This window comes from Hylobates moloch, unplaced genomic scaffold (genome assembly GCF_009828535.3).
Source record: "Hylobates moloch isolate HMO894 unplaced genomic scaffold, HMol_V3 SCAFFOLD_11, whole genome shotgun sequence".
In the NCBI taxonomy this organism is placed as follows: domain Eukaryota; kingdom Metazoa; phylum Chordata; class Mammalia; order Primates; family Hylobatidae; genus Hylobates; species Hylobates moloch.
In genome coordinates, this window is record NW_026652286.1 from 30,276,273 (window position 1) to 30,291,650 (window position 15,378).

General features: G+C 57.0%; 2 protein-coding genes across 14 annotated transcripts in view; both read left to right on the plus strand.

The window, feature by feature from the left end:
- ABCC8 (ATP binding cassette subfamily C member 8) overlaps positions 1-7,214 on the plus strand; it is an 85,451-nt gene extending 78,237 nt beyond the window's left edge. For 5 of the 13 annotated variants that reach the window (XM_032166502.2, XM_032166505.2, XM_032166506.2 and 2 more), the window contains exons 30-39: positions 1,662-1,764; positions 2,319-2,432; positions 2,804-2,924; positions 3,071-3,201; positions 4,164-4,242; positions 4,376-4,484; positions 4,819-4,922; positions 5,699-5,832; positions 6,349-6,411; positions 6,980-7,214. In XM_032166502.2, coding sequence (XP_032022393.1) covers positions 1,662-1,764; positions 2,319-2,432; positions 2,804-2,924; positions 3,071-3,201; positions 4,164-4,242; positions 4,376-4,484; positions 4,819-4,922; positions 5,699-5,832; positions 6,349-6,411; positions 6,980-7,117 — 1,096 coding nt within the window. In that variant the 3' untranslated portion in view covers positions 7,118-7,214. Of the gene's footprint in view, positions 1-1,661; positions 2,433-2,803; positions 2,925-3,070; positions 3,202-4,163; positions 4,243-4,375; positions 4,485-4,818; positions 4,923-5,698; positions 5,833-6,348; positions 6,412-6,979 lie in introns of those variants that run through there. The other 8 variants (XM_058446433.1, XM_058446435.1, XM_058446434.1 and 5 more) reach the window with 4 other exon arrangements.
- A 4,055-nt stretch (positions 7,215-11,269) lies between these two features.
- Positions 11,270-14,747, plus strand: KCNJ11 (potassium inwardly rectifying channel subfamily J member 11). Its single transcript, XM_032166510.2, has one exon. It carries the CDS (start codon positions 11,993-11,995, stop codon positions 13,163-13,165), a length of 1,173 nt encoding a protein of 390 aa, XP_032022401.1. The 5' UTR covers positions 11,270-11,992; the 3' UTR covers positions 13,166-14,747.
- Positions 14,748-15,378: the final 631 nt, after the last annotated feature.

Genomic DNA, 15,378 nt, shown 5'->3' on the forward strand with positions numbered 1-15,378 from the left:
TTCCAGGGTGAAAAGCAAATGCCCAGTAAGGTACGTCTTGGGTGCCTCCGTGTCCCCTGAGTTTGGTCCTATCAAATCAGCGATGATGCGGCAGCTTTTCTTTCGTTCCTTCCTCCATCATCAAACAAGCGCTCCTGCATCTCCTCTGGGCCGGGCCTATGTAAGCAAGGTCTGAGGGAAGCAGCCAAGGAGAGTGATGACGGCAGCCCAAGTTGATCAGAGAGAGGAGGCAGGTCCATGCGCAGTAACTCAGGGAAAACATGATGAGGACCTAAGGATGAGAAAGAAACCTCCACAGTTCCCCGTACAGAGAGATTCCATCCATTTCAGAGGGTCAGGGGAGTGCCGTGTATTCATCCAACAAATATTTATTGATAGTGCCAGGTGCTGGGGTACATTGGTGAATAAAACATCTTCATGGAATTTGCAGTCTATTGAGGGAGATGATTATAAATAGCTAGAGAAATGCATGTAAAGCAGATACTGTGGAGCAAGCAGGTTGCAGACAATAATAGGGGAAACCTACTTTCTAGTAAGGTAGTGGCCAGGAAGAGCCTCTCTGAGGAGGCAGCATTTAAGGTAAGGCCTGAAGGTTGAGTTGAGCCAGCCTTATGAAGAGCAAGGGCAAAAGCCTTCCAGGAAAAGGGAATATTGTGTGCAAAGGCCCTGGGGTAGGGAAGACTTTAGTATTGTCACAGAGCTTTTAAAAGGCTGAGTGGCTGCAGCATAGTGTGTGGGGTGTTTGTGGCAGGAATTAGGTTGGCAGGAGGGGGTTCTTCATCCTATAAGCAGTGGAAGGTCATTAATATTCTTTTTTTTTTTTTTTTTTTTTTTGAGGCAGAGTCTTACTCTGTCACCCAGGCTGGAGTGCAGCAGGGTGATCTTGGCTCACTGCAACCTCCACCTCCCGGGTTCAAGTGATTCTCCTGCCTCAGCCTCCCAAGTAGCTGGGATTACAGATGTGTACCACCACGCCCAGCTAATTTTTGTATTATTAGTAGAGACAGAGTTTCACCATGTTGGCCAGGCAGGTCTTGAACTCTTGACCTCAGGTGATCCGCCCACCTCAGCCTCCCAAAGTGCTGGGATTACAGGGGTGAGTCACTGCATCCAGCCGGAGATCATTAAAGTTCTAAACAGTGGGGGAGACGACACAGTTTGCGATTTAGATAGATTAAGCCGGCCACTGTGTGGAGCATGAACTGTAGGGAGACAGCAGGTAGATGTATTCAGGAAGCTGATGCAGTAGTCCAGGTGAGAGTTTGTGGTGGGCGAGAAGCAGGATAGAGGGGGAGGGAGGCAAGGACTCTTTTGGAGATAGACATAAGAGGACTTACCAAGGGGCTGAATGTGAATCCAGGTGATTCCTGCGTGAGAAACTGGGTAAAGGAAGGTGCCCCTTATTATAATGGGAAAGACCTAGAGAAAATGGGTCTTGGGGTGAAAACAAGAGTTTGGAGGAGGTGGGGATTCTGGACAGGTTTGAATAAGCAGAAAGGAGCGGGGTGGACATTCCAGAGAGGGATAGCTTACATGAAGTGGCCACGGTGGCATGTCTGGGGACTGGAGAGGCCCTGGAGGCTCCCTCTGCAGGTAGGGAGACTCCTAGGAGCTATGTGGACCAACACCGTTCCCTTAGGAGCTTCTCATCCTCCCTCCAGGTACGAGGCCCGGTTCCAGCAGAAGCTTCTCGAATACACAGACTCCAACAACATTGCTTCCCTCTTCCTCACAGCTGCCAACAGATGGCTGGAAGTCCGAATGGCAAGTGCTATTCCCCTCTACCCTGGCCCCTGCAGAGGGCTTCTGATAGGAGGGTGGAGCCAGAGCAAAAGCACACAGGGACCTGGGGATGAAAGAGAGGATAGGATACCAGATCGTGTGGACACCAAGGCTTCTTGCTTCCCCCAGCTCTGGTGGTCCTCCTAGGGTCTAGCCTGCACTCCTTTTCCCCATATCACTGCCTGGAGGCATGTGTATCTGAGGTGTGTGCCAGTGGCAAGAATAGTTGTGGTGAATGTGTATCTGCAGTGGGTCATATGATACCCACATTGTGTGTGTTGGTGGGCCAGCTGAGGCATGCGTGTTAAAGGGTGTGCAGGGGCTAGGGGGTGGGGGAGCATGAGCTTGTGGGACATGTTAGCTACTGGGGCTCCAGACTTTGCAGCCCTTGTGTGTGTCTGATGATGTGTGCGTGAGTTGCAGGGCTGGAGTGGAGGCCTGGCTGAGCTGCTCTCTGCCCCGAAAGGGAGTGAGGTGGAACAGGGGCCTGTAGCTCTAACCCCTGAGCACCCAGGCCAGCTCCTCTCCCTCCCCAGGAGTACATCGGTGCGTGTGTGGTGCTCATTGCGGCGGTGACCTCCATCTCCAACTCCCTGCACAGGGAGCTCTCTGCTGGCCTGGTGGGCCTGGGCCTCACCTACGCCCTGATGGTGAGCGGCAGTGGGCTAGGGCAGAGGAGGGGTCAGACACCAGCACTCCCGGAGCACCTTCCTCACTGGAGACATGAGACACCCCCAGGCCTTACCCCAAGTTCATTTGCATCTGATGCCAGAGGGACAGTGTGGGCAGGAAGGCTGACCGGCAGGCCCCAGGGCCCAGGCCCCAGACAGGCGGAGGTTGGGGAGCCACATGACTGACCCTCCCTGTGCCTCCAGGGAGGGCTGCTCTGAGCAGGCAGTGGATGGCAGCAAAAGGGATCTGGGGCCCTGGCCTCTCTCCAGCCTTAAGAAGAGCCATTCTGGTGGCTGAGGACCAGAACTAAGCGACCATGGAGTGTGCGCCACTGGCTTGCTCCCCACAGGTCTCCAACTACCTCAACTGGATGGTGAGGAACCTGGCAGACATGGAGCTCCAGCTGGGGGCTGTGAAGCGCATCCATGGGCTCCTGAAAACCGAGGCAGAGAGCTACGAGGGGCTTCTGGGTGAGGGGCTCAGGGAGAGGGGTGGGGAAGAGTCCAAGGAGGAGTGTGTCTGGGTTGGGGGCCACAAGGGAGCCTGGGGATGGGGTGGCACTTTCAGATACTAGCTGTGGCCCACGCCTGGTGGCTGAGTCCAGCCCGGCCCCCAGCGCCATCGCTGATCCCAAAGAACTGGCCGGACCAAGGGAAGATCCAGATCCAGAACCTGAGCGTGCGCTACGACAGCTCTCTGAAGCCGGTGCTGAAGCACGTCAACGCCCTCATCTCCCCTGGACAGAAGGTCAGAGTACGGGCCCAACTCAATGCTGCAGGACAGGCGTGAGCAGGGGATGGGGCATGCATGGAGCTGGACGGCTTCACAGTCACCTCGTGGCCCTCCAGGGCCGAGGCCTCTCACTATTCAGACATCGCAGTCTCCTGCCCTGGGCCTGTGGGGGCCCATCTTTCCTCTCCCTCTATTCCCTTCCCCCAGTGCTGCCCTCAGGCCTTGTCTTCTCACTCATCCACCAAGGAGACCGACACTCTGGACTCCCCCAGCTCACACGGGCTTTGTCAGGGCCTCCCTCTCTGTGAATGGTCAGGGGCTTTCCCTAGGGCACTGCCCCTGAGCTTCAGGGCGGGGACCTGGGGGCAGACAGCAAGGCCACCCTTGTACTGGGAGTGAGCCCCTGCCTATGGCCCTGGCCCAGCTCTCCTCTCGTTTCCCCCTCTGTCTCTTTGTCTCTGTCTCACTTTGTTGTGGCTGTCCATGTCATTCTCTGACCTTGGGATGTACCTCTGTCCCTGCCTCTCTCATCCTTCTATGTCACTATCTCTGTCTCCGTATTGTAATTTCTGTTGGTACCCAAGTGCCAGGAAGCAATGGGATCAGAGGTGGCTCCATTGTAAGGCGGGGCACACAGATACATCCCTGCATACCACTCTCAGCTGCCCCTGTGTCCTCCTGCCACACCCATGCCCATAGAGACACACCAGTGCCCCCCAGCTCTCCTTCAGCCAAGTACCTTGCACACCCAGACCCACACCAAGGCACTTGCGTGCCGGTCCCTGTGTGAGCCCTCTCTGGACCCACTGCAGGAAACAAGCCCAAACCTGTGGTGCCCAAAGAGAAGTTGGTCAGAAAACCAGGCCAAAAAGAAATCCTGTGACCTCCCACACCTGCACACACACCCAGAGCTAGCATAGAGGCTACTCCCAGCAGCCCCAGAGCCCCAGCGGCTGTGCCTGTTTCTCTCTTTCCAGATCGGGATCTGTGGCCGCACAGGCAGTGGGAAGTCCTCCTTCTCTCTTGCCTTCTTCCGCATGGTGGACACATTCGAAGGTGAGTTGTAAGGCGGGCACCCCATGTGTACCCACAGCCACCAGATGAGGCCTCAACCCTGGCACGTGGTCAGACATGACAGGAGGCTCAGCAGTCACCACCTTCCCCTGCACCCTCATTGGGACCCATGCAGGGCACATCATCATCGATGGTATTGACATCGCCAAACTGCCGCTGCACACCCTGCGCTCACGCCTCTCCATCATCCTGCAGGACCCCGTCCTCTTCAGCGGCACCATCCGGTGAGCCCCACCACCCCTCAGGCCCACCCAGCCCCAGGCCGGCTCAGTTCCATCAGATCTGGAGCACAAAGAGGAGGGGGTTGGGGGAGACCAGGATCCCAGAGGTGTTTCCTGCTCATGCCCTTCTCCATCCCATCAGGCCCAGGCAGGCTCTGGAAGGGGATCCCCCACCCATGGGTCTAAGATGCTGTCCCCCACCCACTGCCACCACCTCGGTGCTTCTCCCAGCCAGACCTCCAACTCAGTCCACTCTCGCTCACTGCCCTCTTTGCCCCCTGGGGATGCAGGCAGAACCCTGCTCCCTCCCTACTGGGGCTTTCTGTGCCACTTCCAGATTTAACCTGGACCCTGAGAGGAAGTGCTCAGATAGCACGCTGTGGGAGGCCCTGGAAATCGCCCAGCTGAAGCTGGTGGTGAAGGCACTGCCAGGAGGCCTCGGTAACTACTCCTGGCTATGCAGCTGGGTTGGTTGGGCACTCAAGGACCCTGTAAGGATGGCAGACAGAAGCCCGTGTCTCAGGTTTGCCCCAAGCTTGGAGTCTGAAGCCCAGCAGGACCATTTAGTCCTACTTCTCACTATACGAGGGCCCAGAGAGGTCAGGTGTCTTGCCCCAGGTCACACAACTGGTCAGTTCAGGGTCTGGCTCCTTCTGCAGGGTACAGCAGGTACAGTGAGGGATCCTTGTGAGACAGAGATTGCAAGTCCCCCATGCCACGGGGGCATCTTCAGCCCTGCCCCGCCCCATCCACCTGCATGCCCAGTTCTGCCTTAGGGGAGAAGAAGATGGACTGGGCAATCATAGACACAGGTCACTCATCAAGGCCACCGGTGATTGGCAAAGCCTTGGTATATTTGCTGCAGCTCCTGGAGCACTGGGGGTGGCCAAGCTTTGGTTTCAGTGAATCACCCTACCAAGGCCCACACTACATACACACTCAGTGCACCACTCAGTGCGCACGCCCCCTCCCAGAACTGCCCAGGGCCACAGCAGCACACACCTCCAGGGGTGCCCTTCTCGTTGCAGTCCCTGCAGACAGCCTTCACATTGTTGTGTCAGTTGCACCAGCCCTGCACACGCCTGCACTCTTGGACACACACCCACCTATTTGCCCCCATACACACATTTTCCAACAGCCCCCCAAGCCATCCCATCTGCTCCACTCACAGCACAAGATTAACTCAGTCCTACTTCATCTCCCCGGGCTGTTTTCAGATGCCATCATCACAGAAGGCGGGGAGAATTTCAGCCAGGGACAGAGGCAGCTGTTCTGCCTGGCCCGGGCCTTCGTGAGGAAGACCAGCATCTTCATCATGGATGAGGCCACAGCTTCCATTGACATGGCCACGGTTGGTCCTGGGCACCTCCATGGGACCGTGGTCTTGGAAAGGGTTTAGTGGGATGCTAGGGAGAAGTTTGCACGAAGTAGCCCTGAGGCTCAAGTTGCCTTTAACATCAAATGCTATGTGTCGCACGCAGAAAACGAAAAGAGCTGGGGGGACCCTGACTCTGTCTAGTTTTAGGGAATGTTACACACACACACACACGCACACACACAAAAACACTATGCAAACACACACATAAGCTGCACACACAGACCCACACAGACTTCACACTGTCACCTACCACAACGGCACACACACAGCCACAACCACACCCTACATATACACACAGAGCTGAGCTCCCAACAGGCTGAGTCCAGTCCCTGAGTGCTGGGAACCTGTTCAGTCCTGTGGGGTGGGGGTGGGACTAGGATCGGGGTCAGATGGGAGCTGAGCCACAAACCTGGGCTCCACATCCCCCAAGCCAGGCCAGACCCCATCCACTGGGCAGGTGAGCCAACAGCTGTTGCCCCCACTTGGCAGGAAAACATCCTCCAAAAGGTGGTGATGACAGCCTTCGCAGACCGCACTGTGGTCACCATCGCGGTAAGGGGCCCATTGATGGGGTGCAGAGGGACACCCAGGGACAGGACTGGCCTCTTGTGGCTGTCATCAGTGCACAGCCCCTGGGTTTGCCTGGTCCCAGTAATCAAGAAAGAACCTTGAAGCAGGCAGTTCAGGGCAAGGGGTCTGGAGAGCATGCAGGGAGCCTGGGTTGCAGGATTTGGGGTGGGGGGTTTTGCCCCTGTACTTCCCTCAGACCTCCCCTCTCCTTCTCCAGGTTCCAAGGTCTGCCCCTGTCCCAAGGCCTTGTATGTTAGGCTGGGGTTACTTCTCCATAGGAAGTGGGGGAGGGGTTGTGGAGGGTCTCTGAGCCTTGAAGCCTGGAGGTGGGGTAGAGTTGGGACTTGGAGAGGAGAGAAGGGTGGTATTAGCAGATGGAGAGCTTGTAGTCACATCCACCCCAGGAAAGTGCAGTCCCCACAGTGACAGGACATTCTGGCCACATGCCTCATCCTCCTCCTCCAAGCTGCAGGAGGGCCGCCGTCAGCTGTGGCCCCTACTGCGGGTGGTGTTCCCACCATCCTGACCCGCCCCCTCCTGCCCTGCCCAGCATCGAGTGCACACCATCCTGAGTGCAGACCTGGTGATCGTCCTGAAGCGGGGTGCCATCCTTGAGTTTGATAAGCCAGAGAAGCTGCTCAGCCGGAAGGACAGTGTCTTCGCCTCCTTCGTCCGTGCAGACAAGTGACCTGCCAGAGCCCAAGTGCCATCCCACACTCAGACCCTGCCCATACCCCTGCCTGGGTTTTCTAACTGTAAATCACTTGTAAATAAATAGATTTGATTATTTCCTACTAGAGGCCCTGCGTCTGGTGGGCAGGGGCTGGCGGTGGATGGTGGGTTCAGTAGAACCAGCCTGGCTTTGGCATCAGGCAGAAGCTGTGTGAGCAAAAGCCTGCTTCCTTACCTGTGAAATGAGGCCTCCATTAGCCAGGCTGCCACAACATATCACAGACCGGGTGGCTTTAAAACAGACTTTTTTTCCTCACAGTTCTGGAGGCTGAAGTCTGGGATTAAGGTGTTGGCAGGTTTGGTTTCTCCTGAGGCCTCTCTCCTTGGCTTGCAGACGGCTGCCTTCTGGCTGTATGCTCACATGGCCTTTGCTATGTGCACATGCATCCCTGCTTTCTCTCTCTGTCTTAAAAGGGCACCAGTCATACTGGATTAGGTCCCCACCCTATGACCTCATCAAACCGTAATTATCTCCTCACAGGCCCTATTTCCAAATACAGTTACATTGTAGGATTAGGCTTCAACCTGTGAATTTGGCAGGACACAATTATGTCCATAGCAAGGGTGATAGCATTTCTGCAATGAGCTTATCAGATAAGGTAACAGATCTCCATACAGCTTGGTCTCCTTTCTTCTCACTTTCATTCTTGAATTAAAATCTGGATTAACACTATTTCAATTGCAAATGACAGGAACCCAATTCAAAGTAACCTAAGCAGAAACTGAATTTATTGAATATGTGACCGACAAGGCTAAGAGGTATACCACTTCAAGCATGGCTGGATCCAGGTGTTTGACATCCATCTGGGATGTGTCTTCCTTTCTGGGTTCCATTTTCCTCTCCTTTCCTTATGACAGATGGCCACTAGCAAGTCCAGCTTACATCCTGCCCCAAGGCAACCCAAGAGGCAAAACAGATACTCCTTCCCAATAGTTCCAGCAAAAGCTTGGGAGCAAATCTCAGTGGATCAACTTGGATCACATTCCCATCCCCACCCCACTGTGATCAGAGGGGTGGCATATACTGGCTGGCTAGGCCTGGATCATGTCTCCATCTCCATCCCCCAAGCAGGGGCATTCAGAAGCAGAAGGGTGGTCCTTCAGAGAGAAAGCACAGTGCATGAGCCACAGGTCAGCCAGGTGGTGTCTGGGAGACGCTGGAGCCCAGACACCAGGGAGACTAAAACAGCAGCTGTCCTGACTTCCTCTGCATCACGAAACAAGAGTGCACACCTGCCCTCGGCCAAGAAATGGCAGGTGCTCATTTACATCTCATTTTATGATCATTTGCATATCATCTGCAGTACTGGCTGCACCAAGCCCTGGGGTGCAGACCTAAGAGTCTTGAACCTGCATCCTCTTGGCTGCAAGGGGGTCATAGAGGCACAACATAAGAAAAGCCCACCAGTTATTGGAGGCAGGTCCAGTGCAGACCCCTGTGGATGTTCCAGGAGCCAGAGAAGCTTGGAAAGGAAGAGCTCTGTAAAGCCTGGCAGCCTGCCTGGAAAAGACAAAATTTGAGTTAAACATTGTGGGGGATAGGGATTGGATAGGCAGAAAGTCAGAGAAAGGGCTGGCGTGGCAGGTGGGGACAGCAGGAGCTAAGGAGTGATGGTGGAAGTGTGTTAAGAGTGTTGGTTGATCAGGGAGGTGGGAGAGAGATTAGAGCAGTAGGGAGGACATCATATCAGAGAGCTCTGAATGCCAGGGCAGGGAGTGTGGGGTATGCCCATGGACAAAAAGGGAGAAGGGTTTTGAGCAAGAAAGGGACTTGACAAGTTCAGTGTTTGGTGGAGATGACTATAAGCAAGTGCAGGATGGAGCAAAAGGGGAGGCTGAGCCTTTCAGGTAGGAGACTCATCCTCTCAGAAGGGTGAGCAGCAGGGAGGTGAGGCCTCACGGCCGCACTGGGAGGCAGAACCCAGCCTTTCCAGCTCTGAGATTTCCCCAGGGGCCCAGCAGCTTCCTCCACTGTGAGATCTCCCAGGAGCAGAGCCAGGGAACTGAAAGAGGACTCCACATGCCTACCACTACTCCAAAGCCACCCCACCTCGACAGAGTGAAGGGAAGTAGCAGGGGCAGGGCTGGGCCCACAGTGAAGTGTTGCAGGGATGCCCAAGGTCATCCTGGCCCCAAATCCCTGTATAACATCCCTCATGGCCCCCCGACTTGACTTGGGTACCCCACAGATGTGGCTCATCTCTGGTTATTGTTATTAGAACTGACTCTTGCATATGTGAAACCAAAGCCTGCCTCTGTTCCACTTAGTGTCCTGGTTCTACCCTTTGGGCCACGAAAAACTACTAGTTCATCCTCCTTCAAGGCCAGGTGTGTCTGCAATAGTGCCCAAATCCCTGGGGGACTTTCCTTTTCTGATGGCTGGACAGTTGTAGTTGCCTCAGAGATTTCCCCATGTAACCCTGTCTCCTTGAGCTTCCCACTCTGCTCATCTCATTTTACCCTCCCCTTCCTAGACACTGCATCTTTGTTAATATAGCCCATCATCACACCCATCCTTTGTAGCGGTGTTCGCTCTACCTGCAGGTGGGTAGGGAGAGAAAGGAAAATCCAATCTAAAATGCATATCTTGCCCCCACTGTGGCCCACAGCCACACTGCCCTTTCCAGACCCTGTCTCAAGCCCCTACTCCAACAAAATAGCCACAGATGGTCAGGGGTTCTTCCATAAGGATCTGAGCCACAGAGAGGGGTAAAGCTGTTACTGTTCCAACAACAGAGATCTAGCAGGCTTTCCCTCCCAGCTGAGAACCGGGGTCCATGCCACAGGGCAGCCTCAGGCTGATGCCTGAACAGAAACACCACCATGCCGGGACCAAGAGCCTGGGTCCGCCAGTGCCCGAGCAGCCCTAACACACTGCTCAGGCCTAAATACCACCCATGACCTAACGTGGAAGAAGTCAGGTGACAGGTGTGAGAAAGTGTAAAGCAAGTGGCCTCGGCTCAAACCTTCTTTAAAGTAGGGCCGGAATGGTTGAGAAGATGGAGCCGCCCAGGTTGCCCCACAGCAGTAGCAGGTGTTAAACTGTGCTCCTTTCCTGCCGAGGCCTTTTTTTTTTTTTTTTTTTTTTTAATGAGATGGAGTCTGAGCTTCCATCAGATTGTCAAAGGATTCAAGACTAAGATTAAGAGCATCCCCCAAAGAGAAGAAGCTGCGGGTTGAGAAGTCCTCGGACCGCCTAATTTCCCCCAGCCCTGGGATTGGTGGCGCCGCCTCTCAGCGCCTGCTTTCCCGGGGAACCTGCAAACCCGGCGCGGCCGACAGGCGGATAACTGACCCAAATACGGATGGGGATATTGCGGGAGGGGAGCCAGGGCGACAGGGCGGCGGCCCCAGACTGGGAGGGCGGGTCACAGATCCCTCCCAGCCCCCCACTTTCGTAGAGCGTGGGCAGGAGGAACCTCTGGGTCCCGCGGATCAGAAAAACTCCGAAGGCCAGGTTGTGAGTCCCGGGAAGGGAGGTGGAGGATGGGGGCGGGGAGGGGGGGGGGGCTTGCTCTGGACCCGCCCCTACGCTCCGGTGCTGGTCGGGCTCCCCCTGGCGGTCCCCGGCCCCGCTCCTCTCCTCGTGGGCCCCTCTCCCGCGGTCCTAGACCCCTGCCTAGCCCAGGTCGGTCTCCGCGGACCCACGGACGGACAGACAGACGGGAAGACGGCCAGCCACGAGCGCCCGGGCGGCGGGAGGGGGCGGGGAGGCGACGGCCGTGGCGTGAGGAGCAGGAGCAGGTGCAGCGGCGGCGGCGGGCGGGGCCGGGACCCGGCGCGGAGCGGGGGCCGCGGCGCGGGCGGGCGGCAGGGACCGGGAGGCCGCGACTCGGAGTCAGCCCCGCCGGGTCGCGCGCGGGGCCGGGGAGCCGGAGTTGAGCCGGGTGGGGTGGTGACTCCGGAGAACGCAGGATCCCAAGGAGACAGAGAGGACGAGAGCTGGAGGGGGATCCGGAGAGCGGCGGGGGCGCTCCGGGAGGGGTGGAGTAGGACATAGGGGGCGCACCTGGAGGGGAGACGGGGCGGGGGTGGCCAGGACCTGAGCTGGAGCCTGGGAGCCCGAAGGCCAGACAGGTGAGGCGGGATACCTGGGGGTGGGGGTGAGGTCCGGTTAGTGGGAGAGATCCGGAGGTGTTAAGTTCTTAGCTGGGCTGAGAAGGCAGGCTGGGCGGGGAGAAGGGCTCTCAGCGGGAGGCCCAGGGGTGGTCAGCTGGTGGGGGAAGCTGGGGGAGGACCCAGGGCCAGGTGGAGAGCCGGCAGGGTTGGGGGCTCCCTAGGCTACAGGCATGTGGGCTCAAGGGTGAGGCTGGTTTTTTGTTTTGTTTTGTTTTTTGTTTTTGAGACGGAGTCTCGCTCTGTGGCCCAGGCTGGAGTGCAGTGGCATGATCTCGGCTCACTGCAACCTCCACCTCCCGGGTTCAAGCGATTCTCCTGCCTCAGCCTCCTGAGTAGCTGGGATTACAGGCGTGCACTACCATGCCCGGCTAACTTTTGTATTTTTAGTAGAGATGGGGGGATCACCATGTTGGTCAGGCTGGTCTCGAACTCCTGACCTAGTGATCTGCCCTCCTCAGCCTCCCAACGTACTGGGATTACAGGTGTGAGCCACTGCACCCAGCCTGAGGCTGGTATTAAGAAGTGAAGTGGGACCCAGGTGGAGATAAGGAAGAGTCTGGTGGGGAATTATCTCAGAAGTGAGGCCAGCACAGGCTGAGTGCAGCCCCAGGGTGAGAAGGTGCCCACCGAGAGGACGCCGCAGTGAGGCCCTAGGCCACGTCCGAGGGGTGCCTCCGATGGGGGAAGCCCCTCCCTGGGGGTCACCGGAGCCATGCTGTCCCGCAAGGGCATCATCCCCGAGGAGTACGTGCTGACACGCCTGGCAGAGGACCCTGCCGAGCCCAGGTACCGTGCCCGCCAGCGGAGGGCCCGCTTTGTGTCCAAGAAAGGCAACTGCAACGTGGCCCACAAGAACATTCGGGAGCAGGGCCGCTTCCTGCAGGACGTGTTCACCACGCTGGTGGACCTCAAGTGGCCACACACATTGCTCATCTTCACCATGTCCTTCCTGTGCAGCTGGCTGCTCTTCGCCATGGCCTGGTGGCTCATCGCCTTCGCCCATGGCGACCTGGCCCCCAGCGAGGGCACTGCTGAGCCCTGCGTCACCAGCATCCACTCCTTTTCGTCTGCCTTCCTTTTCTCCATTGAGGTCCAAGTGACTATTGGGTTTGGGGGGCGCATGGTGACTGAGGAGTGCCCGCTGGCCATCCTGATCCTCATTGTGCAGAACATCGTGGGGCTCATGATCAACGCCATCATGCTTGGCTGCATCTTCATGAAGACTGCCCAGGCCCACCGCAGGGCCGAGACCCTCATCTTCAGCAAGCACGCGGTGATCGCCCTGCGCCACGGCCGCCTCTGCTTCATGCTGCGTGTGGGTGACCTCCGCAAGAGCATGATCATCAGCGCCACCATCCACATGCAGGTGGTACGCAAGACCACCAGCCCCGAGGGCGAGGTGGTGCCCCTCCACCAGGTGGACATCCCCATGGAGAACGGCGTGGGTGGCAACAGCATCTTCCTGGTGGCCCCACTGATCATCTACCATGTCATTGATGCCAACAGCCCACTCTACGACCTGGCACCCAGCGACCTGCACCACCACCAGGACCTCGAGATCATCGTCATCCTGGAAGGTGTGGTGGAAACCACGGGCATCACCACCCAGGCCCGCACCTCCTACCTGGCTGATGAGATCCTGTGGGGCCAGCGCTTTGTGCCCATTGTAGCTGAGGAGGACGGACGATACTCTGTGGACTACTCCAAGTTTGGCAACACCATCAAAGTGCCCACACCACTCTGCACGGCCCGCCAGCTTGATGAGGACCGCAGCCTACTGGAAGCTCTGACCCTTGCCTCAGCCCGCGGGCCCCTGCGCAAGCGCAGCGTGCCCATGGCCAGGGCCAAGCCCAAGTTCAGCATCTCTCCAGATTCCCTGTCCTGAGCCATGGTCTCTCGGGCCCCCCACACGCGTGTACACACGGACCGTGTGGTATGGTATGTAGCCCAGCCAGGGCCTGGTGTGAGGCTGGGCTAGCCTCAGCTCAGCCTCCGCCTGCTGCTCATCCAGGGTGTTACAAGGCACTTGTCACTATGCTATTTCTGGTGTCAGCAGGAACCTGTACTGGGTTATTTTTGTCCCTGCTCCTCCCAACCCAATTCAGGACTGGCTCACCCCTCTCCCCCGCCCAAGGCTGCAGAGGCTGTGGGAGGTGCTGGGCCCTAGAGCTGTGCGTCCAGCCAGTCCTGGGTCCCCACGATTGACCAGCCACACACTGGGCTGGTGGCTGGGGAAGAACAATCCCCTGAGGGCTGCTGCTTTGCTTCTGTGGCTCCAAGAAGTGCCTGTGGTCAGGCCCCAGCTCTCCTTGGTCCCTGAAAAAGCACCTGGCTAAGGGCTGGGCCTGGCCAGCAGGGAGGGCAGTTGATGAGAGAGCGTGTTCCCGCTGGAGAGTTGGTGCTGTGGAGCCTACACTGGCAGGGACAGCCTGGGGCTGACAGGGCTCCCCTCTGAGGGCCAGTTTCAGGGCTGGAAGGGGAGGAAGCAGGGGAAGGTGACCTGAGGAGGCTCGGCTTTGTAGAGCCCCGCTCAGGCACAGGGAGGAGGAGATGCCAGGGCTCCTGCCTTTTGCCACATCGGCCTCCTGCAGAGAGGGCTCCGTGGGCTGGGGCTGCTGCCCCTGCCTACTTCCTGCCTGTCCCCAGAGGCTGAGGAGAGGGGGTACTGTGCCCACCACACATGATTAGGCCTCAGACCCAACTCTGGTCTTGGCTCCACGACAGTGGCTGCCACTCACTTTGTCCAGAGAGTGGCTTGGGGGTGGGTGTCTTTGGGTTGCTGGAAAAGGTGTGGGAAGGTTCAGGATGGTGGGAGGGAGTGAGGTCCCTGAGGTGAAGAGGCCCTTGGTCCTGACGGGTTTGACCCGCGCCTGCACCCTTGGAGCAGTGTTGTGTGAACTTGCCTAGAACTCTGCCTTCTCCGTTGTCAATAAAGCCTCCCCCTCATGACCTAAACTCTGGGCTTTTCTTGCTGGGGAGGCAGCAAGCATGCTGGTGGGAAGGGAGGCAGGGACTGGCAGCTGCCACCCCCTTCAAGAGGTGCCATAGACCCTAGCAGGGAGGCCAGGGGAGGGATGGAAGGCTGGCACCTCTTCCACCAGTTCAGAGGGAATTTCCCCCCTCCTGCCTCAGGTGGCCCAGCCCGTCAGCCTGTCAGGCCAACTCAGCCTTCGGGAAACTCACCAGGCTTTGCAGCCCTGGACTCTGTCCAAGGAGAGGGGTAGAGGTGTCATAGGCATTAGTGTAGTAATTGGAGCACTAATTCTCGAGCCAACTGCCTGGGTTCGAATCCTGGCTCTAGCTGTATGACTTTTGTCAAGTAACTTAACCTCTCTGTGTCTCAGTTGCCTCATCTATAACATGGATGCTAATAGTACCTACCTCATAGAATTGTTTTGGAAGTAAATGAAAAATATGTAAAATGCTGAAGTGCCTGGTCTACAGTAAGTGCTCAATAAATGTTAACTATTGTGATTGCTGCTGAATCAGCTACATGATGAGGAAACAGCCAAACAAGTGTTAAAGAGAGACGGTGCTTTTATTTTGCCCTTGGTCATGTTTCTTTGCCAGGTCTTTCTTTCCACACGGTGCCCCCTCCTAGCTGAGACCATGATTTTAGGGGCTGTGGCAATGCCTGTGACCTGGTCTCCTTGTCTCCATCTCACCCACTGCAGTCCATCTGCCATGCAGGCTCCAGGGTGGTCTTAGAAGGGTGGGTCACACCCCACCCCCACCATGAAATACCTTCAGTAGTTCCCCATCACCTCTGGGTCAAGGCTAGCTTCTTAGCCAGCCATTTCAGGCTGTGACTGCCTCTCCGGCCTTATGGCCCACTGTTTTCTTGCCAGGAGTCTGCACTTGCCCACCCACTTCCCTGGGTACCTCGCTGTCCTATCCCTCCTGGCACATAATGTTGAGCTTCCTACCTCCCAGACGTTGCTTATGTTATTCCCTTGGCCTGGACTGCCCAGGCCTCATCTATGTCTGTTGAAATCCATAAAAATCCAGGCTGAGTGATGCCTCCTCAAAACCTTCCCTGATTTCTCCGGAAATGGAAGGTCCCTTCCCTCTGCTGTGCTATGGGCATTCTCCTTTTGC

What these genes read in the sequence shown, in the direction of transcription:
- KCNJ11 (XM_032166510.2), top strand. Translation starts at nt 11,993, where the DNA reads ATGCTGTCCCGCAAGGGCATCATCCCCGAGGAGTACGTGCTGACACGC.